General features: G+C 38.3%; 1 protein-coding gene across 12 annotated transcripts in view; it reads left to right on the top strand.

The window, feature by feature from the left end:
* LOC135771657 (NACHT, LRR and PYD domains-containing protein 3-like) overlaps positions 1 to 25,328 on the top strand; it is a 328,830-nt gene that overhangs the window by 84,866 nt on the left and 218,636 nt on the right. For 2 of the 12 annotated variants that reach the window (XM_065281978.2, XM_065281984.2), the window contains exons 1-7: positions 11,346 to 11,600; positions 14,223 to 14,321; positions 17,840 to 17,953; positions 18,848 to 18,961; positions 21,292 to 21,405; positions 21,565 to 21,660; positions 21,820 to 23,631. The exons of 5 other annotated variants lie outside the window; for them this stretch is intronic. In XM_065281978.2, coding sequence (XP_065138050.1) covers positions 14,272 to 14,321; positions 17,840 to 17,953; positions 18,848 to 18,961; positions 21,292 to 21,405; positions 21,565 to 21,660; positions 21,820 to 23,631 — 2,300 coding nt within the window. In that variant the 5' untranslated portion in view covers positions 11,346 to 11,600; positions 14,223 to 14,271. Of the gene's footprint in view, positions 1 to 11,334; positions 11,601 to 14,222; positions 14,322 to 17,234; positions 17,270 to 17,497; positions 17,612 to 17,839; positions 17,954 to 18,847; positions 18,962 to 21,291; positions 21,406 to 21,564; positions 21,661 to 21,819; positions 23,632 to 25,328 lie in introns of those variants that run through there. 5 more of the 12 variants (XM_065281975.2, XM_065281982.2, XM_065281977.2 and 2 more) reach the window with 5 other exon arrangements.

Genomic DNA, 25,328 nt, shown 5'->3' with positions numbered 1-25,328 from the left:
ACATTTGCGGACCATTTTAAACAATAAACTGACACAAAGACATTAATAAGTATCATTTGACATACAACTTTCCAATGTTGAGTTAAGTATTAAGTGTTGGGCTTTATTAAAGTCCATTAAAATGAGAAAAATCCTGCAATGTTTTCCTCAAAAAACTATTTCTTCTCGACTGAACAAAGAAAGATACCAACATTTTTGATGACATGGTGGTGAGTAAATTATCTGGATTTTTCTTTTAAGAAAATGGAATATTCCTTTAACCATGAATAATTTAGTGATAGTTCAATAACATCACCCTCATTTACACTGCATTTTACAATTACATAATGCTATAATTGTTATTTTAGAAGAGTTTATTGAGTTTATTAAGAGCTGATATACAAGTTGATTTTGGCTACATTACCTGTGTGTCTCATGCAGTGCAGAGCTTTACTGATGCTCTTCTCATCTTGTTGTGTTTATGAGCGCTTTTAATTTTAAATGCAAGTGATAGTTGGATTTTAAATTGCGTATAGCGCAGACAATTTAGCGCAAATTCAAAAATATGAAAGAAGACACTGTAACAACAGAACGCGCGCGCCCTAACCCGGAAGCTTTGTTTATGCTCGCGCTTTGGTCCGCAACGCAAGCCTCCGCGGATCGCGCGCGCGTCTCACCAAACGGACGCACTGCACCATAGGGAGGGAGAGAGCTCGCACACCGAGAGCCGATGTGTGTGTGGGAAAACACTGCTATAAACTCAGCCGTCTTCTCTGTTAGTAACATCTGTTGACGTTTACGTGAAAATACAAGTACATGAAGGATCGCACATGGAAAACACCGCCAACTTTTAATTCTTTCACTCACATGTGAAAGCACTGTCGAGGTGCCGCACACAGCAGAGAGCGTGCGCGCACGAGAGAGGCGCCGCTGAGCCCTAACAACAGTGAATGAAGCCGTTTTAAATATTAAAATAAAAATGTAAATGGTAATCATGAAAAATCTATTCGTGGCGGCCAGTGTTGATTCTGTGGGGGCGCGCCACAAATAATGTATGGGAAATACTAAAATTATCATCCAAATAGTGCTTAACTCATTAACTTCAGCTGCTTTGACGTATAAAACACGCGGATCGTGGAAGACGCAGGGGGTTAAGCTTGTTTTTCCTTTTTTTGTGAACCACTATCACTTTTTTCATCATTTTTGAACTCCAGCGGAGATGGGTCTGTCTGCGGACTGCAAGAGAGGGGCGTAACTATTGCTCCAGCGAGCGTTGTATAGACCTATAATGTTCTACATGAAAGCATAACGAAAAGAGGCGTTTCCCAACGTCGTGGCGCAAATTGTAGAGTTAATTTGGGCTGTGAATTATATCATTCACTCACATTTTCCAATAACTTCTTGTTATTTTATTATACACAAATCAACCACCTATGACTTGACAATCTCATTTCCTCCAGCCAATCACGGGCCCCCTATTCCCGCGGGCCCTGGGGCTTCAGCCCCACCTAGCCCTTATGTTAATCCGGCCCTGCCTATCCCAGCACTGCAAGTAGTAGTAGGGGAGATGCCTTTAAATCTTAGGAGATTACAACTTTCTCTAGCATATTGGGTAAACTTACAAGGGCATGAAATTACACATCCTACAAAACTGGTGTTAGAAGAATGCTGGGAATATGGTCGCACTATGAATAGCAGTTTTGGATGGAATAGCAATAAAGAAGCAGATGATATGGGAATCAGTACTATACCGTGCAGCAAAAATATTAACTTGAGTCAGATTCCACCGTGGTTTTTCTACTATCCTGTAGTTGATCTGGAAGTTAAGAATAGAGTCAAGATGGGAATGTATCAAAGTGTAGAGCAGTATATAGAAGTAATGTATAATGACACAGTACAAATATATACAGATGCATCTAAAGAAACAGCAGGTAAAACGGGGGTGGCAGTATACATTCCTAAATATAATTTTATAGTACAAAAAAGAACATCAAACCACTTATCAATATTTTCTGCAGAGATGATAGCCATAATAATGGCACTTCAGTGGGTAGAAGAAGTGAAACCATATAAATCTGTTATTTGCTCAGACTCCATGTCTTCTTTAACTAGCATCCAGAGTGGGAAATCTGCATGTAGACAGGATCTTTTAGACGAAGTTCATCAGATGATTTTCAGGATAAATCAACAGAAACTAATGTTACAGTTCACTTGGGTTCCAGCACACACAGGTATTGAGGGTAATGAGAGGGCAGACAAGTTGGCAAAAGAAGCACTTAAAGCAGAACAAGTAGAAGTACAGGTTCGACTTAGCAAAACAGAACTGAAAATAATAATTAAAGATGGTGTTCATAAACTTTGGCAAGATAAATGGGATAAAGGGGAAAAAGGTAGGCATTTATATAGTATTCAACCAAATATAACAGTTAAAATGAACAGTTCACTTTCACGACAGGAAGAAACCTGGCTAACAAGGCTAAGGTTAGGACATACAGGACTGAACAGTGGCTTACATATAATAGGGAAACATGAGACCGGAATGTGCCCATATTGTACAGAAATAGAAACAGTGAAGCATGTACTTCTGATATGTAGGCAGTATTCTGACGAGAGAGAAAAACTGAAGAGAGTATCAAAGAACTCTTTGACTTTGAGCAACCTGGTGAGTCTATCTGGAACACAGTTTATAAGCAAAGCAGTGATAGAATATCTGAAAGAAACACAACTAGCAAGAAGACTTTAGCCCAATTTTTTTTTTTTTTTTATATATACATTTATTTTTTGACTTCCCAATGTGATCACACCTCAATCCAGTAGATGGCGGTAATGCACAAAGATTGCAAACTGCCAATAAAATTCACTGAAGAAGAAGAAGAAGAAGAGAAACACTGCACTAGATGACACAGACTTCACATTATGGGGGTACCTTCAAAACATGTGGCTGGAAAAAGTTTTGTAGAGTTCTACAAGGGGACCCCCCCTCCCCTAATTTTTCCTTTTCTACCCCAAAATGTAAGAACATTTTTTAAAGGAAGTGAAGATTTTTTATTATTCTCTCTTGAATGTGCAAATGAAAGGTGCAGTAGAAAGAACCGGTTATACAATATATGGTGTCTGTGCAGTGAAAGTGTGACAAGTTTGTCAAGTATGCAACGTATATTCAAAATATAGTGCTGTTCCTCTCAGCAGTCTTTACTCCTCTCCACAAGCTCTTGCAGTCCATTTATATTGTGGTACCATAGCATGTAATAACAGGTCCTTTAGCTTTCCTAGAAAGAATAAAACGACTGACAAAATACTGAATAATTAAGTAAACTTTCATTTTCCAGCACAGAAAATAGACCAATAGCAGAAGTCAGGAGACGTAATCATTGTAAAAATGAACAAAGCATTTACTGAATAATCTGAACAGTTCCTTTCTCAGTGTGTTTCTATACCAAGCAAAGTTAATGAACAATTAATGACATTGTGGTCCCATGACATTAAGACTTTAAAACCAATTTGTAAAATCACATAGCACACAATATAAAATAAATGAGTTTGACACATAACAAAAGAGTTTATAAAAGAGACTATATAAAAATGATAAATGTGTAAATAAAATACAAAAAACATGAATTAAGACTTGGTTGATAGTTAAGAACAGTATGTTTGCTCCCGGACACACACACACACGCCCGCTGACAGGGGGGGACAAACGGGTCTGTTGTCCCGGGCCCAGGGTGGGGTGGGGCCCAGAGGGGGGCCAGAACTGGAACCTATGGAATAATTGATAAAAAATAAAGAAAATATTTGATTCATTTGATTTGAAGTTCAGTACGCTCAAAATGTCCGGTCAGACTCAGCACAAGTCCGGTGTTCAGAAAAGAAAAGAAAAGAAGAAAATATAGGCCTTATAGAGGAAAATAGAATTCCTAATTATCCCCATTAGGAATCTGTGACCGCAGATATAGTCACTGCATCGACTGCGGTCAGGCCACCCTCCACTTTGAAAAAGATGGTCAAACTAGCCCTCACGTTTTTTTTTCTGTGTGGACATATATTAGGCATTACGGTAAATGCACGAGAGGAATGATTTCAAAATAAAAGTTTCTCAACTAATTTGTTGATATTTCTGTTGCATTCTGTGTGTATTTTAAATCGTTGCTAGGGTGTTATGGGTGGTTTCTACCCAGCTAACACAAATACGTAACTGTTACGTAACGTCGACGTAATATGATGACCAAACTTACGTCGTGGCGACGAACCGAGTTACGTCGTGGCGACCGGAAAAGTGAAATTCCTGGATTCGTCGCCTGCACGTAACTTAGCAACGTAATCTGCCTGTAGTGGGCACGTCGTGACAACGTAATGGATTGAAAGTTTTATGTTGGTAACCAGTTAGTAATTTAAATCTTTTATTTAATATTCTTTGGGCGGACATCTGCAATAGGCTACAACTTATTTAACTTGTCCTTATTTGCCCATAACTAAAAGACTTACCATAGCATATGAATGACAGACTCCGAGATGGAATACTTCATTTTATTGAACATGAACATTACATTACAAACATTTAAATAAACATATGTTAAAATAAACATTTAAATGGATTCTCCATATAATTTAAAATGTCATATCTCAATTGTACGCCTGCACAATTAAGATATGACATTTTAAATTATATGGAGAATATAATAAGGACAAGTTAAATTAGTTGTAGCCTATTGCAGATGTCCGCCCAAAGAATATTAAATAAAAGATTTAAATTACTAACTGGTTACCAACATAAAACTTTCAATCAATTACGTTGTCACGACGTTCCCACTACAGGCAGATCAGATTACGTTGCGAAGTTACGTGCAGGCGACGAATCCAGGAATTTCACTTTTCTGGTCGCCACGACGTAACTCGGTTCGTCGCCACGACGTAAGTTTGGTCATCATATTACGTCGACGTTACGTAACAGTTACGTATTTGTGTTAGCTGGGTAGAAACCACCCATAACACCCTAGCAACGATTTAAAATACACACAGAATGCAACAGAAATATCAACAAATTAGTTGAGAAACTTTTATTTTGAAATCATTCCTCTCGTGCATTTACCGTAATGCCTAATATATGTGCACACAGAAAAAAAACGTGAGGGCTAGTTTGACCATCTTTTTCAAAGTGGAGGGTGGCCTGACCGGAGTCGTTTACATTGCATCAAATTACAAGCTAAAATGAAACTTACCACAATAATGAAGACTTGAACATATATCAGCGTGATAACAAGAAAGGACCAAAACCATCTTTCGGAAACTTTTATTGAAAGTGTAAATATTTTTTTTTATTTAGAGCAGAGTCCCATTCGTTTGAATGGAGAGGGCGGGGTTTATGACTTGTACTACAGCCAGCCACCAGGGGGCAATCAAAGAGCCGGAGCACACCCGGTTTATTTGCGATAAAGAGCTGCAGCGCCTCCTGCTGTACTGTGTTACAATATGTTATATTTATGGTTAGCAGGATGTGACAGACCTTGTATGGTTACGTGTGAGTCATGTGATGTAACGTCATTGTGATGCTGAAGCACGGAAGTAAAGAGAAGCACTGAGAAGCATGCGGTTGTGAGATTCTTTATTTTGATAAGATTAAACTATAAAACCAAGCTTATAACATGGTGGCAGCGGTAAATTATTGAATAAAAGTAAAAGACAGAGTTCAGTTGGCTATAAAGAGAGCAACTGAGAGTGAGAGAGTGCCGATCATGGAGGGTGCATTCGGGCTGAAACCGCCAGCGAATTTTGACTGGAATGCAGCGTGCTTAACCAAGGCTTGGAAAGCATGGGAAGAGGAGTTTTCCCTGTACATGGACTTATCGCTCGCAGATGCGGACAGTAAGACCAAGGTAAAAGTGTTCCAATATCTAATCGGAGAAGCGGGCAGAGAACTAAGCAAGACGCTAAGCGCCGCTTTACCGGCAGACAATGAGTTGACGGTGGATTGGCTGTTAACTGCGTTCCGAAACCACTGCAATCCAGCACTCAATGAAACTGTAGAAAGGTACAGATTTTTCTCCAGAAATCAGAACTTCGGAGAAACGATTGAAAAATATGTTACTGATTTAAAAGTGCTGGCGGACACGTGCAATTTCGGATCGGCTAAAGACTCTTTGATTAGAGACAGAATAGTATGCGGCATACTGAACTCGCAAGTGAGAGAACGCCTATTAAGAGAGATGGACTTGACGCTTGAGAAATGTATGAGAATATGCAGAGCATCTGAACTATCAAAAGAAAATGTGATGACAATTGAAGGAAGAAAAACTGAAGAAGTGCACGCAGTTCAGAGAGTTAGGCAGTCTCAGAGTGCCAAACAAACTCATTCAGCTAACGTTAAGTGTAAATACTGTGGGAAACAGCATGAGTGGAAAAAGCTAAGTTGCCCAGCTTATGGAAAGCAGTGCAGAAAATGTGCAAAACAAACCACATGCAAAACAAAAGACACAAAGCGAAAAGGAATACACAGTGTAGCAGAAATGGAAGAGGAACCATTTCAAGAAATTCTCAGTCTCAGTTCACAAAAGGAGGGAGACAAACAAGAAAAACAACTGTTCGCAACCATGCTGATAGGGGAAAAGCCAGTAAAATTTAAATTGGACTGTGGAGCCAGTTGCAATGTCTTACCCATCCAACTGTTAAACCCTGACACAGCAATGGAAAAGACAGAACAGATTCTGGTCATGTATAATAAGAGCACTCTGAAACCCTTAGGAAAATGCAGAATAAAAATAAGAAACCCCAGAAATAGAAAACTTTACCGGTTGGAATTTATGGTAGTGGATGAAAGCTCATCAATACCACTGCTAGGAAACAAGGCTGTGCAAGCAATGGATCTGGTAAGAATTCAGCATGAAAATATTCTGGCGATTGATGATATTGTCATTTCAGAGACAAGCAGAGAAAAGGAAAAGTGGGACAAGAGAGATATACAACGAGAGTATGCTGATGTATTTGAAGGTGACGGATGCTTGGAGGGCAAATACAACCTCGAAGTGAATCCTGAAGTGAAACCGGTGCAGCTTCCGAAGCGGAGAGTTTCAGTGGCACTAATGAAACACCTAAAAGATGAGTTGGAAAATCTGGTTGAGAGAGGCATCATAACTCAGGTGGAAAAGAGCACGGATTGGATTAGCAGCATGGTGGTGGTGAAGAAACCATCTGGACAATTAAGAATTTGTATTGACCCAAGACCACTAAACAAAGCACTTAAGCGTCAACACTTCCCTTTGCCCACCATTGATGATGTGCTTCCAGATCTATCTAAAGCGAGAGTTTTCACAGTGTGTGATGTGAAGAACGGATTCTGGCATGTCAGGCTTTCAGAAGATTCAAGTTACCTCACTACCTTTTCCACTCCATTTGGCAGGTACAGATGGATTCGAATGCCCATGGGGATCAGCCCGGCTCCAGAAGTGTTCCAGCACAGGCTGACCCAGGCGTTGGAGGGGCTACCAGGAATTCGTATAATAGCAGATGACATTCTCGTCTGTGGTGAAGGTGACAATGATGAGGCAGCTGAGAAAGATCATGATGTAAAACTCAAGCAGCTACTGGAACGTTGCAGAAAAAGAAACATCAAACTAAACTTCAACAAACTCAAGCTGAGACAGAAAGAGGTGCCATATATCGGACACAGACTGACATCAGAAGGTCTAAAGATTGACCCAGAGAAGGTGAGAGCCATAGTGGAGATGCCCAGGCCATCAGATTTGAAGGGGCTACAAAGAGTATTAGGCATGGTGAACTATTTGTCTAAATTTTGTGCACACTTATCAGATAGCTGCGACACATTAAGACAACTGACACACAGAGATATGGTGTGGGAGTGGACTGATGTACAGGAAGAAGCATTCAATAAATTGAAACAAATGATCGCCTCTGCACCTGTTTTAAAGTACTATAATCCAGAAGAAGACCTGGTCCTTCAATGTGACTCCTCTGAGACAGGCCTGGGCGCAGCACTTTTACAGGCAGGACAACCAGTTGCTTTTTGCAGCAGAGCGCTTACACCCACTGAAAAGGGGTATGCGCAAATAGAAAAGGAATGCCTGGCAATCCTGTTTGGGATGGAAAATTTCCACCAGTACACCTATGGCAGGAACGTAGAAGTCCATTCTGATCACAAACCCCTCGAAACCATCACAAGAAAGCCACTTCTGGATGCGCCTAAGCGTTTGCAGAGAATGCTTTTGAGGCTCCAGCGTTATGATATTAATGTTGTCTATGTTCCAGGTCGTCTAATGCACTTAGCGGACACCCTCAGCAGAGCATACCTATCGGAGTGTGCGACAGAAGGCTCTGTAGAGACAGAAATAGAGACAATTAACATGCTACAATACCTGGCCATATCAGAAGGAAGTCTACAAAGGATACAGGCAGAAACGGCTAAGGATGGAACATTTCAGATGTTACAGCAAGTGATAGTCCAGGGATGGCCAGATGAGAAAACTCAGCTGAAAGAAGAGGTGAGACAGTTTTTTTCTGTAAAAGAGGAACTGAGTGTGCAACATGGTGTGATTTTTAGAGGAGAAAGAGCAGTGATACCAGCAAAACTGAGAACAGAAATCATGGAGAAAATACATGCATCACACTTAGGCATCGAAAGTTGTTTACGCAGAGCAAGGGACTGTGTATACTGGCCTGGGATGAGTGCAGCCATTAAAGCGTACATTGGAAAATGTGCAGTTTGCAGAGCAGTAGATGCACGACAGCAGAAAGAGACTATGTGCCCACACGATATTCCGATGAGACCATGGGCAAAAGTGGGTACAGATTTGTTTTCATTTAACAACAGAGCTTACCTCGTTACTGTTGACTATTTTTCCAATTTCTGGGAAGTGGACTATCTAACAGACACCAGCTCAAGCACAGTGATACACAAGTTGAAGGCCCATTTTGCACGTCACGGGATCCCAGACATAGTGATCTCGGATAACGGGCCACAGTACAGCTCACAAGAATTCAGACAATTCAGCATGGCATGGGAATTCAGGCACATAACATCATCTCCTGCATATCCACAGAGCAACGGCAAAGCTGAGTCTGCAGTAAAGACTGCCAAACTAATGATGGACAAAGCAAGGAGAGCAAAGACTGATCCATATCTCGCTATTCTAGAACACCGGAACACACCATCTCAGGGATTCAGTGCCAGTCCTGCACAACGACTCATGAGCCGAAGAACCAGAACACTACTTCCAACACATGACAACCTCCTACAGCCAGCTGTTGTTCACACAGAACAGGTAATAAAAGACAACCAACGCAAGCAGGCTTACTATTACAACAGAGGAGCAAAAGATCTTAAACCTCTTCAGGAAGGAGAACAAGTCAGAGTTCAGTTGGACACGAAACACAAAGCACAATGGTCACCAGCACAAGTGATAAAAATGGCCAATAAAAGATCATATACTGTTCAGTTGGAAAATGGAACTGTTGTGAGGAGAAATCGGAAACATCTCAGGACTGTGCCTGGAGGAATACAGAGAGCAGACACACAAAACACAAATAGCAAGATGGAACAGACTAACCAGCACACACAGCTGGATGAGGGACATTCAGTGACAGGATCACACACAACGCGCACATGCAAACAACAGTCAGATAACAGCAACAATGTTGTGACAACCAGATATGGCAGGGTGGTCAAGAGACCAACTCACTTGAAAGATTTTGTTTAAACTGCATAATTGTTCTAATGACACTTAAGATCCACTATGTGTATACAGTGGTATGTTTTTTGTTGTTGTTGTTGTTGTTGTTATGTTCACAAGTTAATTAAATACATTAGCCATAGGGCTGTTAAAAAAAAAAAAAAAAAAAAAAGGGAGGATGTTACAATATGTTATATTTATGGTTAGCAGGATGTGACAGACCTTGTATGGTTATGTGTGAGTCATGTGATGTAACGTCATTGTGATGCTGAAGCACGGAAGTAAAGAGAAGCACTGAGAAGCATGCGATTGTGAGATTCTTTATTTTGATAAGATTAAACTATAAAACCAAGCTTATAACATACTGGAGACAGAAGACGCTCACTGCTTTACAATGGATTTAGCAAAACAAGTATGCGTCTTAATTATGGCCAGAAATCATCACAAACTATTGTATAAATAAATTACTTAATGAAAAGAAGGGGTGGGAAATTAAGTTTAAATACAAAACATCAAGACAAAGAGATTATGATAAGATTTAAAATTAAAACACAAATTTTTTTACAACTTTACACAACGTAATTTGTTCATTGTAAAAACGTTCATTGTAATTAGGTATTGTTGCAGCACAACATTAAAAACAAAAATAAAATAACACCTAAATAAAACAAAAAGGACGTTTTTGAAACATTGTAAGCTTCTTTACTGCACAACCAAACACCTGTTCTGTGTATCTTACAGTCTATGGCGCCCTCTAGCGGCCTACATGTCAATCTTACACATACATGACGCCATGGTTAATTTTCGTAAGGGTACTACACTTTTACTATAATAAAACAATTTTTATACATGTTTATAAAGGTCTGTCCATTTAGAACAAAATGTGCATGCATGTTTATGTAGAAATAATTGAACACACCCCTGGATGAAGTTGCTTTAAAGGAAAATATTCCTGTTAATGTTAAACAAGTATTTTCAGTCCCGTCTGGACGCAGTGCTTGGAGAAGCACTTTTTTTAACATCTTTATTGTTTTTTAGCATGTTGTCTTTTGTTATCTGTTATTAGGCAGGCATGTTCGACTTTATGCAGCGCTGAAAGAACAGACATCAAACGTTGATGATGTCAACGTATCGCGAGAGCGAGTCGAGAAATTACACGTAGAGGTCTAATTTCGAATCGCTCTCGCGGTACATTGACGTCATCATCCTGTCAGCGCTGCAATAACACGAACACGCGTATTTTTGCGGCGCGCGCTTCTAGCTCAGTATGAATGGATATAACTGTTTTATGGTGTGCCTCAGACTTATTCCAGTATAAAACATGAACGAATACATACAGTGAACTTGAGTTTTTTTATTATCTGAAAGACATTTGACAGTAATATTTATTTTTCCTAAGTGACAAAGAGCCACAAACCTAACACTGTAAACGGAAAGGGTATTTTAGTTTTAGAATATAACTGCATAAAACGAGTAGCTATATGAATAATATAACAAAATAATCTATTTAAAACTTAAAAGTCCAGAAACAATTTTGTTAAACAAAAGGCATTTCAGTTTTAAATACAAGAGTAAAATAAAGCTTCTTTAAAAGCACTAGCCACACGAGCATCGAAAATGCAGCATTGCATTTGAGACATGTCAACGTTTTATTAGTCTGAAATACGAACAAACAGCGGACATACAGCTGCGCACTTTCATTTCTTCGCCGCTCTAAACAGTGGTTGCGTCACGCATGTGGTAACTTCCAGGTGTTTGCATTCAGATCAGAGAAGAAGAGATGAGTTTCGCTTTGCAGAAAAAAAAGAATTAGCTATAAAGGACATTACTAGGCTTAGAATCGGCACATGGGTTCAAGTACTCGCAGATTCCGATGCTAGAATTTTGTTGTGGATCGGCCGCATTTCCCATACTGGTATCGGAACAACTCTTGTAAAATCTAAGGTAAGTTTTCATTAATTCCTTTACGTTACTTCATTAAAATAAGTTCATAGTAATGTTCATTTTGTTGTTAGTGATTCGATCGACTAAAATATTATAAACTTTAATGTTGACTGATAAGCTGGCAGTTTGACAGAGCTTGCGACGCAGCTGTATTCCCTGCTGAAAAAAACAATAAAACCATTAGAATTTAATGGTTTTACTGTTTTTTTTTTCAGCAGAGTTGTGGTGCTTTGTATTTGTGTTGATCAGTTAGATTACATTATTTAAAACAGCATTTAGAGGCAGATGACACCATTTTGTCCTCTCAGTTTCACTTTGGGGTTCAATTCCGGTTGATGCTCCAAAAACGAAAGAAGCGCCACACAGCACTTTTAAAATGTATTGGTGTAAGTGTTTTAGTTCTGTGAGTTCTTTAAATAAAACTATTAAACATTTGAGAGGCAACGTTGATTATTTATTCAAGACACAGCTCGCATGCCGTGCTGCCACTATGCCTACACCGCCTGCACATGCGCACACATATATAACTTTAAGCCAGGTTGCCATTACCATTATCATTACAGTAAGGCTGAATCCGAAACCGCATACTGCCATACTATATAGTATGCGAACGAATAGTATGTCCGAAACCTCAGTATACGTAAAAGGGTAGGTGAGAATTACCGGGATTTTGGACTATTTCTCGCGAGACTCAGAGGCACGTGTACTTATGGTGCGTTCCAGGCAGGTTTTTAAACCCGTGAGTTACGACTTCAAAACCACGACTCACGACCCTATGCGTTCCAGGCAGCCTGTAACTCGTGCTTTTACAACCTTCTACCGGTGAAAGTGCTCTGGAACGGCAGTCAAACCCGTGACTTCCCACCCGTGAACTCGTACTAGATCGATGTACTCCCAGTTCAAAGTCGTGAGTCGTGGTTTTGAAGTCGTGAGTTACGGGTTACAGGTTGCCTGGAACGCAGCATAAATTCATGGTTTTGTTTTTTGTTTGCATAAAACACGGTGAATAAAACAATGCATGGTGCTTATATTCAGGAAATTACTATATATTGGGCACTTAGAATGGTCCATTACCATCCTGTCTGTCATAAGAATTTTGCTTTGGCTAATATTCACATGTTTATTATCTAGGTCAGGTGTAACAAATCATTTTTGAGCTTACCTGCTGTAAGATATAATGCAAGGCTGAATTTTAAACTTCTCACATTTGATTTGATTTACTGTCTGTTAATGAAGAATTAATTTTAGGAATAGTTGTTCAGGAAATCTAAATTCCATAATAAACCTTAAACTTACTTCAATAGAAGAGCTCAACTCTAAGGGTTTTTGGCAAAAAAAGTAATTTTTATTTATTTATATTAAATAATAAATTATTTAATATTTAAAGTAAATATGTATGAAGTTACAGTCAAGACCAGTGAGTGATTTTCTCTTCTTTTGTTTAACTTTAATGACTTCAATAAGTATACTGTTTATTAGGCAGGCTTTAGACTGAATGCAATAAAAGGTTTAAATTTGGTTAAATTTGGTCAGTTGTTTACCATGATACTCACTAAGACAGCTACATTCACAAATGTTATGTGAATTTGTTCGTTTAAGCCAAAAGACAAACATGGGCTTATTTAAACTCTGTGCACGCGCGCTATACCGGTGGATGAAGCATTGTGCCTTTCCCGATGCGTCAGATATACAAGTTCAAGGCTGTGAATCTAATCATTAAACAGCTGTATAATAGTCAGCGTTTAATTACTTACATCTTTCTTGCACTTCCACTCTGAGGAATCGCGCAGCTGTTCTCCTTTGAGTTGCACCTCTGTCTGTAATTTGATTTGTCATCTGGGAGTCAATTTGACTTTTTCTTACTTAATGGGGAGCAGCGAAGACCCATTGGCTTGTGACATCAAACGACCGCGAGATCGATTTAAAAGCATACTGTTGAATCGGTCTTGCGGTGCTAAGATGTCACATGCAGATCGGTCTGCGCAGCACCGCAAGAAGCTAAACAAGCACTGAGAGTTGGGTTAAATAAGACGAAAACGAAGACCTCAGTGGTGGGTATGGCCATGCACATGAGTGAAAAAAAAATTCAGCAGAGAAGAATGTCTATTTTAGCGTGAGATTTAGGCTGAATGCGTGAGTCTCACGCCAGATGCGTGAGAGTTGGCAACCCTGCACTGTGGGCCCGCAACCGTCATGAAATGCAGGGCACGTGTGGGGCCCCAATTTTCTGCCCACACCCAGCCCACACTTTGGGCTACCCCACTGGGGTCCCATAGTGTGGGGCCCACACATGCCCCGCATTTCACGCTGGTAGTGGGACCCACAGGGGCAGCCTGCTGTGGGCTCCAATTTTTTGCCCGCAGTGGCCCCACCCAGAGCCAAAACGGGACACGTTTACTGGGATAACAGCAGCATATTACTCCTCTCTTTTTTATTTTGTGTTATATGTGATTCTTCAAAAGAAGGAACATCTGTGTTAATTTGTGTTCTGTTGATGTAATGTTGTGTAGTTATGTTGATGCAGTTGTTTCTTCAACACTCAGGATTCATTCATTTACTCAGTTATAATGTCTGTTTATTCACTTTAAGTTTATTTTGTGCCTGAATGTTATTTTCATTCAGTATAAGTTGTGGAGATCAGATTGATCAGATTCACCTCTGCAGCTCCATCATGGATCAAACACAAACATCAGCAGATGAAGATTTTTCTACAGGATGCAGGTACTTTATATGAACACTTTATTAAATAACCTTTATATCACAGAAAAATATAGCAGTATATTTGTTATTAATTAAAATCTAAATATCTAAAACCTTAATAAACACTTCTTAAAGTTTCTTGTAATTATTTTTGTTATGAAGATTATTAATGTAAATTAAAGTATTAAATCTGATCTGTGTGTTATAGTTCAGAATTATTTCACAATATCTGTAATAGTAAACTTCAAAACTATGAAAATGGAGAGAGAGAGAGAGAAAGAAAGAGAGAGAGAGAGAGAGAGAGAGAGAGAGAGAGAGAGAGAGAATTGGAATTATATAAGCAGTATGGAAAAATGTGAAACATTTTTAAGTAGGGGCAAAGAGAATAGAAGCCCAAGAGGCGAAGCTCAATAGAACGCTCCATAGCAACAGTTGCCCCCATGACGTGACGGCGCGGCCGCCATTATGGACTGAAAACTGAAGGAAAACACCGAAAAATAATGAGAGTCAATGGCACTGAACCAACTTAACATAACAAAAACTTGGCATAACTTATTTTTTTTTCTGGTCGTCATATCTAAATACGAAAACAACGTGTTTATGCATGGCCTAATTATCCTTAGGAAAATAGTATTTTGGGACAAAATATTACTATAAAAGTACGATAAGACTACTATAGAAATACTATAGCGGCTCTAGGATATTATAGAGGTATTACAGAACATAACATACTTCTGTGATGTTCTAATACCTCTATAATATTTTAAAGCTGCTATAGTATTTCTATAGTAGTCTTATCCTACTTCTATAGTATGTCCCAAATTACTATAGTATTCATATAAGATTACTATACTATTTTGTCCCAAAATACTATAAGATTCCTATAGTACTTTTTCGTAAGCGTATGTCCCCCACCGAATCGGCTTCATTAGCCTACCACTTACGGTTTGCAAAGATACAATTATAAAATTACTGCAAACCTTTAATCTATCAATATTCATGTTCTATTATGCATTTTCCTTGTTATATGAATAACAGAAATTCATGAAATAATATATAGGCAGACACACAGTAATAAGATATTTATTCAAATGTTGATTTTGAAATGAGTGAACATCACCATATATGATTTGGAAAAATAAATAAATAAATTATAAATGAACATTTCTTAAGAGTTAATCTTTTACTTAGAATATCACAAAAATATTAACAAGTTTTTTCAACATCTTCAGTGAAAGTGCACACAGTGAACGTTTCAATGGCAAGAACAAAAACAATCTGTGAATGTCCTATTACAGGCGGAAAGGGACAAAAAAGATGTGCAATCTAGCAAGTGCACACATGAACTATAAACAGTACTAAAATGGAGCCATAAGATCTTAGTAATTAATCAGACACCACCATCTATTGTGTGAGCATTTGTGTATGAGAAGTTTTGTTGTATTTTTTTCTTTTTGTGAGAGTAGAGGCACTGACATAGAATGGAAGAGTGTGGAACAGTTGTGAGGCGCGCTAACGATTTCAGCAGCTTACAGTCCATAATGGCGGCCGTGGCTCCGCAGCGCCATCTACAGACTGTTACCCATAACACAACAGAGTTTCGCCTCTTGGGCTTCTATACTCTTTGGTAGGGGTGAGCGTGGCACAAAGTAACGCAGGGTTAATTGTGATGCGGCTACTATAATTATTTTTACAGGGTCGAGCAATCTGTGCTTTTGGTCTTTTTCTCTTACTGTCAGAAGATCTCCTGTGAATTTGTGAAAAGTTTTGATGTGTTTTGGTTACGATATTGAACAAAGAGTGTTTTGGAGGCATGGAAGTACATTTCTTCATCTTATGTTTTTTATTTCTGAGTTGGGTGTGTAAGTCACCAAATCCACCCTTATATTATTTTAATCACTGTCTTGTTACCTAAAACATAACAGCATTTTTGAAACATGTCAGAAACTCCTAGTTACTGATAGCTGGGATTGAAAACATTTTTACACAGCAAAGTTATTGTATTAACTAGGGATGCACCGAATCCAGGATTCGGATTCGGCCGAATAATGGGCTTTTTGACGGGGTTTGGGCGAATCTTAGATTTTTTTACACCGAACCGAACCCTAGGCTTGCGCTAAGCTGGTCGACGTCATGCGGTCGTTGATTACACACATCGGGTGCTGACGTGGAGATAAGCATTTTTTTTTCGGTGGGCCTTAGGGGCGGTTCACATTTCGTGGACGCACCTGGAAAAAACTAGCGCATCACCGCATTGCTTTCATTATGCATAGGCTTATGTAATTGTCAAAATAGTTTTTCCCACTTGTCATCCTGGCATAATCCTTTTTTTACAGTTATAATCAAATAAAATGAAAAATTCACTGCTGTGGACGTTGTTTACTTCATTAATGTGTTTTACTGTGTTAATGGAATAAGGATGCAAGTAGGATTTGGTATTCGGATTCGGACGAATCTTAAACAGTGGATTCGGTATTCGGCCGAACCCAAAAAAAACTGGATTCGGTGCATCCCTAGTTCAGATCATGAGAAGAGATCAGATCCAGAGATCAGCTGTGTGTCTATGAAGAGTCAACCATTAAAGGGGTCATATGATGAAAATGTTAGCATTGCCACTTTGTAGGTTTGAGCAAAAATGTGTCGTTTTGGGTGTGTTTTTTAAAATGCAAATGAGCGGATGAAGTGCAACCACTGATCACAATGATGGTGGTTTGTTGTAATTCAAACTCAATTGTGCTGTCAACTCCTTCTTTTCTCTCTCTTTCTCTCTGCACTAAACGGCAGTGCAGTGGTTGGAGAGTTCAGATTAAGGAGGCGGTATTATTCTAATAAGATATCCTTATGACATCATAATGAAAGCCAAATTTCAATGACCTATTTTTGCTCACACCTACAAAGTGGCAATGCTAACATTTTCATCATATGACCCCTTTAAATTTTAAGAGTGATGATACAAGGCCTAATCTAAGGTATGTTAAAATAATCTGTGATACATCATTTTATTTAACATTTTGAAGTATTGATATACAAAAATTGAGAAATTCGATCTTTTCATTATCAGACACATTAACAACTCAGTTCAATACAGTTTTTGAAGGAGCATAATGAAAAGATGAAAAGTAATTTCTTATGATTGGATTCAAACACATAACATTAACTGACCATTAGTATTAATTTTAATCTGTTGTGTGTTATAGGTCAGATCATCAGAAGAGATCAGATCCAGAGTTCAGATGTGTGTCTATGAAGAGTGACGTGTCTATTGATCAACCATTGAATTTTAAGAGTGATTATACAAGGCTTAATCTAAGGTATGTTAAAATAATATGCGATGCATCATTTTATTTAACATTTTGAAGTATTGGTATACAAAAATTGAGAAATTCGATCTTTTCATTATCAGACACATTAACAACTCAGTTCAATACAATTTTTGAAGGAGCAAAATGAAAAGATGAAAAGTAATTTCTTATGATTGGATTCAAACACATAACATTAACTGACCATTAGTATTAATTCTAATCTGTTGTTTGTTATAGTTCAGATCATCAGAAGAGATCAGATCCAGAGTTCAGCTGTGTGTCTATGAAGAGTGACGTGTCTATTGATCAACCATTGAATTTTAAGAGTGATGATACAAGGCTTAATCTAAGGTATGTTAAAATAATATGCGATGCATCATTTTATTTAACATTTTGAAGTATTGATATACAAAAATTTAGCACAGAATTGCTTGCACAGTGACATCTGTGACATTCAATCTTTTCTTTTCATTAACAGTTTAGCTCAATACAGTTTTTGTAGGAGCATAATGAACATACTGGGCTCTATCTTGCACCCAGCGCAATTGACTTTGTCCGTGACGCATGTATCATTCGTATTTTGCCCCGGCGCACAGCGGGTTTTTCCCGTCACAGAAGCACGTCGGCAAACTAGGGAATGAACTTGCGCTCCCTGGGTGGTTCAGCGCAAAAAAAGAGGCGTGTTCCGGCGCAAACCATCCCTGATGCTATTTTGCAGTTTCAAAAAACAATTGCGCCACTGACCAGAAAAAAAAAGTTTAAAGTCAGTGGCGCGTTGCGCGTTGTTCATTATGCTATTTTAAGGGCGCATGCTTGACCATAATGTATAGTGTGCACAACGCGCATACACTTTGCTTATCTAATCTACACAGATGCAACAGTTATTTTTGCAAATCATAAATTGTTACACTTAAAAATATTAATACACGAAATAAGGGGAATCATAGTGGTGAGCATTGTGGTGATAGTTTTTATTTATTCTCATGCAAATAACGATTAAAATATTTTCATAAGTTTGTTGTGTGGCTGTATTACGTTTATTTTATGTAAATAATAATTAAAATGTTTTCATAAGAAACCTTAATGTATATGAACTTGATTTGTAAGAGTACTTTGGGGTTGGACCTTGCTTGCGTTTCTTGAGTCCGATTTCAAAGCCGCCCAAGATCCGCCCACAAACTCACTTGCGCGTTGCGCTTCGCACTTGCGTTTCAGATCGTTAAAATAGGGCCCACTGTGTTATAGGTCAGATCATCAGAAGAGATCAGATCCAGAGATCAGATGTGTGTGTATGAAGAGTGTCGTGTCTATTGATCAACCATTAAATTTTAAGAGTGATGATACAAGGCCTAATCTAAGGTATGTTACAATAATCTGTGATGCATAATTTTATTTAAAGGAGCCGTGAATCAAATACTCAATTTTAACTTGATAATTTGTTATATAAGAGGTCATCATACTTAAATGAACATCCTGCAAGTTTCAGAACCGAAAACGTCCGTGCTACTGAAATATAACAGTTTTTGGCACCAAGCCAGTAAAACAAGCCAGTGTGGAATTCGGAAAAGTATGACGTCAAAGTAAAATTAAAGGACCTCCCCATTAGAGCTGAAGATCTTTGCCCGAACCCGACGGGCTCGGGCGGGTTCGGGCGGGTTCGGGCTTCCTTTCTAACATTTTACACGGGCTCGGGGCGGGCTCGGGCATGCGCTCCGGCTTTGTGAGGTAAATGAGCGGTCAAGTTCAATCAGTAGCGCAGGATCGCGCTGAATTCATTTACAGTGGATTGGATTTAATGATTTTCCTCATCAAAAACATGTAGCCTAATCTTGGTGAGTAGGTTTTTCAATGTATAACTAAATATGAATCGAGTCTTAAATACATAATTTAGACAGAGGATATAGACTAATGTTGGCAGTAATGGAGAGAAGTGCCGACGCAAATCCCGCGGAGCCTTTCTCTTAATTTCGTTATTGCCAAATACCCATCTTAATTCAGAATGTATTATCTTAATTTAATTCGTTAAGAAATAATAATTTTATTGGCATATAGTGTATTGCATAAGCCTATTTAGAATGAGATGTTACAATGTTACAGATGACTTATTTTATTTCTTTGTTTCAACTTCCAAGTGGCGTGTAGATTATTAGTCATGAATAAATAATGTTAAAACCTGTGTAAATTTCTCATTCTTGACAAAAGCTGTGTGTGTGCGCACATTTAAATAATGTCGGGCTGTAAACGGGTTCGGGCTTTTAAATAGCTGTCAATCTAAATGTACGTTCGGGTTCGGGCTGCATTCTGTCGGGCTCCGGACATTTCGGGCCTAACTTTTAAGGCCCGATTACAGCTCTACTCCCCATAGCCAAATACAAGGACCACTTTTGTAGCCCCGCCCACAGCTTCGCGTGACACACGTGTGTCAACAATAAGTAAACATGTATTTAAATATTGCCAAATGTAACCAAAATGACTGTGGAAGAATGGTCGATGGGAAGAACACAGACGCTGGATAACGGAGTCTCAACATTAGGAATGCGTGTATAAAGTTTACTTTTGAAGAAGTTCCAGCTCGAGTGGGGAGTGTTTACTTTGTGTACACGGATTCATTTGTAAAGAAGTCGATGCTGGATTTGCAGAGAGACTGTGATTAAAAACACCACTAATATTGGATCTGACAAAAATGACACAGAAGTACACAGTAAGTTTATTTAAGTTACTGCGTTTCACTATTGCTTTGTTAGAAGAGATTGCTTGATATGTCCTGTTGTAACATCCGTGTCTAAACACGTATGTTTGACTGTTTTAATGTACTAAAAACATTAAACGATTAATAAAGATACACCACTTAACAACACGACTGTAATTTAACGGTAGAAATATGCAATGGTAGTGATAAGGAAGGACTTATCAGCCACAGTTTAGATTCTGATGCCCGCTTACTGTGTTGTATACGGTAATTTTAGGCACGTTGCATTTGAAAGGTCCAACACTCAACAAAGCTTTTTTATCATATAACTGTGGTATGTAACATTACGTGTATCTAAGAGCAACCTCACAAGCACATTAGAAATATACAAAGTTATTGATAAGGATTTATCAGCCGCAGTTTAGATTCTGTTGCGCGCTTACTGTGTTGTATACGGTAATTTAGTCACGTCGAGTTTAAATTTTTGTTTCTACTTTACTATACGTATTGTCATTTATGTGTATCATCTTTAGCACCCAGAATCTTTTGTGGCTCAAACATATATGTGTTCGGCTGCTATTTTCACACATTAATGTTTTTAAAACATTTCCCCACATGTAATGACGGGTAATGAAGCCGTCCAATCATAGCAGTGGGTGTTTACGTCCAGGTCTTCAATGCAGCCCGCCCCTTCAAACGAAGCTTTTCTCCAGAGAGCCACTAATCCATGTTACAAAATAGCCTATTACTTATTGCTTTTGATGTTTTTGAATGTAAAAACCACGCGAACATCATAAGTAGACATCAAACAACAGTATAAAACTATAAAATCGATAAATTCACCGCCCCTTTAACATTTTGAAGTATTGATATACAAAAATTTAGCACAGAATTGCTTGCACAGTGACATCTGTGACATTCAATCTTTTCTTTTCATTAACAGTTTAACTTTAGCTCAATACAGTTTTTGTAGGAGCATAATGAACATACTGTGTTATAGGTCAGATCATCAGAAGAGATCAGATCCAGAGTTCAGCTGTGTGTCTGTGAAGAGTGTCGTGTCTATTGATCAACCATTGAATTTTAAGAGTGGTGATACACGGCCTGGTAACAGGTATAAAACAACTATGAATCATTTAATTACAGATTGATATTTGTATACAATTTATATATATTTTTAAAGGTATAAGACATTCTTTAAATAATTGTAGAAAAAGTCTTTCAAGAGGTAGATGAAATATAATGGATTTATTGACTCAATTCTGCTGCACAGACCAGAAGTAACCGAACCCGACTGTGATTGTAGGAAGATTGAGCAATCTGAGAATCAAACACCAGACATCAATGAAAACATGAGTCCTTGTTTCAGGTGAATTGTTGGGTATTATGTTTTAGTTTATTTTAAATATTAAATTAATTAAACATTTCATAAGCTAAAGTAATATGTTGTGTTATATGCTACAAAAACGTTTTTTTTGGCTCCATGCATTTTTTTATTTATGTAATATCTGGTATTTATATTATACAGCCATGAGTCTTATATTGCTGAATTCCTAAACACATTCAGATCAAATCTGAGGATGAAGTTTGAGTGTTTGTATGAGGTAACATCAAATAAGGGAAACCCAACACTACTGAATGAGATCTACACAGAGCTTTACATCACAGAGAGTGAAAGTGGAGAGATCAGTAATGAACATGAGGTGAGACAGATTGAGACACAATCCAGAAGAACAACAACAGAGGAGACACCAATCAAATGTAATGACATCTTTAAACCTTTACCTGAACAAGACAAACACATCAGAAGTGTGCTGACAAAGGGAGTCGCTGGCATTGGAAAAACAGTCTCTGTACAGAAGTTCATTCTGGACTGGGCTGAAGAGAAAGAGAATCAGGACGTCCACCTCATATTTCCACTTCCTTTCAGAGAGATCAATTTGATGAAGAACAAAACACTCAGTCTTTTAGATCTTCTTCATCTTTTCTTCCCACAAACAAAAGAAATGGAAATCTTCAGTGATGAATATAAAGTGTTGTTCATCTTTGATGGTTTGGATGAGTGTCGTCTGTCTCTGGATTTTCACAGCAATGTGAGGTTGTGTGATGTAAGTGAATCAACCTCAGTGGACGTGATGCTGACAAACCTCATCAAGGGGAATCTGTTTCCCTCTGCTCTCATCTGGATCACCTCCAGACCAGCAGCAGCTGATCTCATCCCCTCTGAGTGTGTTGATCGAGTCACAGAGGTACGAGGCTTCAGTGATCCACAGAAAGAGGAATACTTCAGGAAGAGAATCAGTGATGAGAGTCTGTCTGATCAAATCATCTCACACCTGAAGTCATCCAGGAGTCTCTACATCATGTGTCACATCCCAGTGTTCTGCTGGATTTCAGCCACTGTTCTAGAGAGAATGTTGAGTGAAGCAGAGAGAAGAGAGATCCCCAAGACTCTCACACAAATGTACACACACTTCCTGATCATTCAGACAAACATCAAACATCAGAAAGACTATGAGAGGAAAGATGAAGACATGATCTTCAAACTGGGGAAACTGGCTTTTAAGCAGCTTCTGAAAGGCAATCTGATCTTCTATGATGAAGACCTGAGAGAGTGTGGCATTGATGTAGCAGAAGCATCAGTGTACTCAGGATTGTGTACTCAGATCTTCAGAGAGGAGTTTGGTTTGTATCAGGGGAAAGTTTACTGCTTCGTTCATCTCAGCATCCAGGAACATCTAGCAGCTCTTTATGCTCACATCTCCTTCACAAACTACAACAGATATGTGTTTGATCAAAGTCAAAAGGCAGGTTGGTTTTGTAAAATGTTGGGCAGATTTAAACCTAAATCATCAGAACAGGATTCATTATCTGAGTTGCATCAGCGAGCTGTAAATAAATCTTTACAGAGTAAGAATGGACATCTGGATCTTTTCCTGCGTTTTCTTCTTGGTCTTTCACTGGAGTCCAATCAGATTCTCTTACAGGATCTACTGACACAGATGAGAAGATGCTCCTACATGAAAGAGGAAACTGTTAAGTACATTACAGAGAAGATGAATGAGAATCGGTCTACAGAGAAATCCATCAATCTGATTCACTGTCTGAATGAACTGGGTGATGATTCACTGCTGCAGGAGATTCAAGATTTTGTGACATCTTATTCAGTAGGAAAGACCAAACTCTCCTCTTCACATTGGGCAGCTTTAGTTTTTGTGTTGTTGACGTCTGAGCAGCATTTGGATGAACTTAATCTAAATAAATTTATTGGGGATAAAAATAAAGCAGATGAAGTTCTCGTGAAACTGCAGCCTCTGATTAAAGAAACCAAAAAAATCAAGTAAGTAAAACTAACAGTTAAAATTTGAATGCATATTGAATACTTACTTTAGGAGAATTCCTTCCATTCTTAACAAAAGATTGTCAAGTGTTTTATTTTCCTTTTGTTTATAAATCATCAGTCAATCTCAAAAGCAGATCTTTTAGTGGTGGTCTCTCAGACTGGGCTTAAGTCTTGACTCATACTAACATGTGCTTGAGCAGTTATACAATGCACAGCATAAATGAGTACACCCCCTTTGAAAATTAAGATTTTCCTCTATTTGTTAGTAAATATAAGACCAATTGGCTGTATTTTTAAACACCAGTTTTATAAAACATTTATGTTTTTTAACATAGGAGTGAAAGTCACTTACCACCTTAAGGATACGAAAAATAACACATTTAAACCAAATGAGGTGATGCAAAAATGAGTACACCCTACAAAAATTCTTTTAAAAAAGCAATCTAATATTTTGTATGGCCTCCATTCTTTTTTTAAAAACAGCACTAATTCTTCTAGACATTGAATAAAGAAGTTGACAACACAGTTACATCTTTAATTCTCCATTCTTGAACAATGACCTCTTTCAGATCCTGGATGGAAAAGTACGTTCTGCTTGTCTTTTTAGACTCCCCATACCTCAACCTGGGGTTGAGGTCTGAATCACTTTCACCCTGTGCTTCTTCTAAAAAGAAATACTGACCTTAGATGTGTGTTTTGGGTCACAATCATGTTAAAAGATTGCCTGGTGACCAACGGCACAGAGTGATGGTAGCAACTTCTCTTTAAGTATTTCACAGTACATCTGTGTATTCATGATGCTGTCTATAAAATTCAACTCTCCGACACCTGCGGCACTCATGCAAGCCCACAGAAGAGCACTGCCACCATCATGCTTTACTTTTGGTACCATGCATTTTTCATTGTACTCCTCACCCTTGCCACCTCAGAACCACAAAGATTAATGCTCATTACTCCAAAGTATAGAGAGCTAGAGACCCAATAGTCTTTACCTTTCACAAAATGAGCTCTAGCAAAAGGCTTTTTGTGCATTGTCTTTACCAGTGGCTTCCTCTGTGGATGACAGCATGCCTGTCTTTTGCAATATACCTCCGTCGTGTTGTGTCACAGGATTCAGGAAACACCACAGATTAACTTTCTAATGATTTAACCAACTGTGCTGAACTTGCATGATGATTTTTTCAACATCCCTCATCACAGAACACTCTTGATGAGGTGTTAACTTCAGTGAACGTCCTGGAGATCGCAGAGAGCTTCTCACAAGTCCATCCTTTTTTAATTTTTGGATCCCTTTTGTGACAGTATTCAAACTTATTAGCAATGCTTGAAACTTTGACCATTTTGTGCGAAGAAATTATTTAATTTCTCATGTCTTGAGACATTTCTTTACCATGTGGTGCTATTCTGTCACCATTACATGAGAGTGGATTTTCTCTCTTAAATAACACTCTCAATTGGCAGTTAAACTGTGGCCACCTGTGTGATGATTAACTATATTCATCATTTCCTAGTGATTTGATTTAAATTAGTTATTTTTTGTGTCCTAAAGATGGTCAGTGACTTTTACTCTTTTGTTAATAAAAATAAATGTTTACTAAAACTGTTTTGTAAGAAAGAAAGCAAATTGGTATCATATTTACTAACAAATGGAGAAAAAATGTAATTTTCAAAGGGGTTTACTCATTTATGCTGTG

This window comes from Paramisgurnus dabryanus, chromosome 8, assembly GCF_030506205.2.
Source record: "Paramisgurnus dabryanus chromosome 8, PD_genome_1.1, whole genome shotgun sequence".
Taxonomy (NCBI): domain Eukaryota; kingdom Metazoa; phylum Chordata; class Actinopteri; order Cypriniformes; family Cobitidae; genus Paramisgurnus; species Paramisgurnus dabryanus.
The sequence above is the reverse complement of the archived record's forward strand: the minus strand, read 5'-3'. Positions and strand labels throughout refer to the sequence as shown.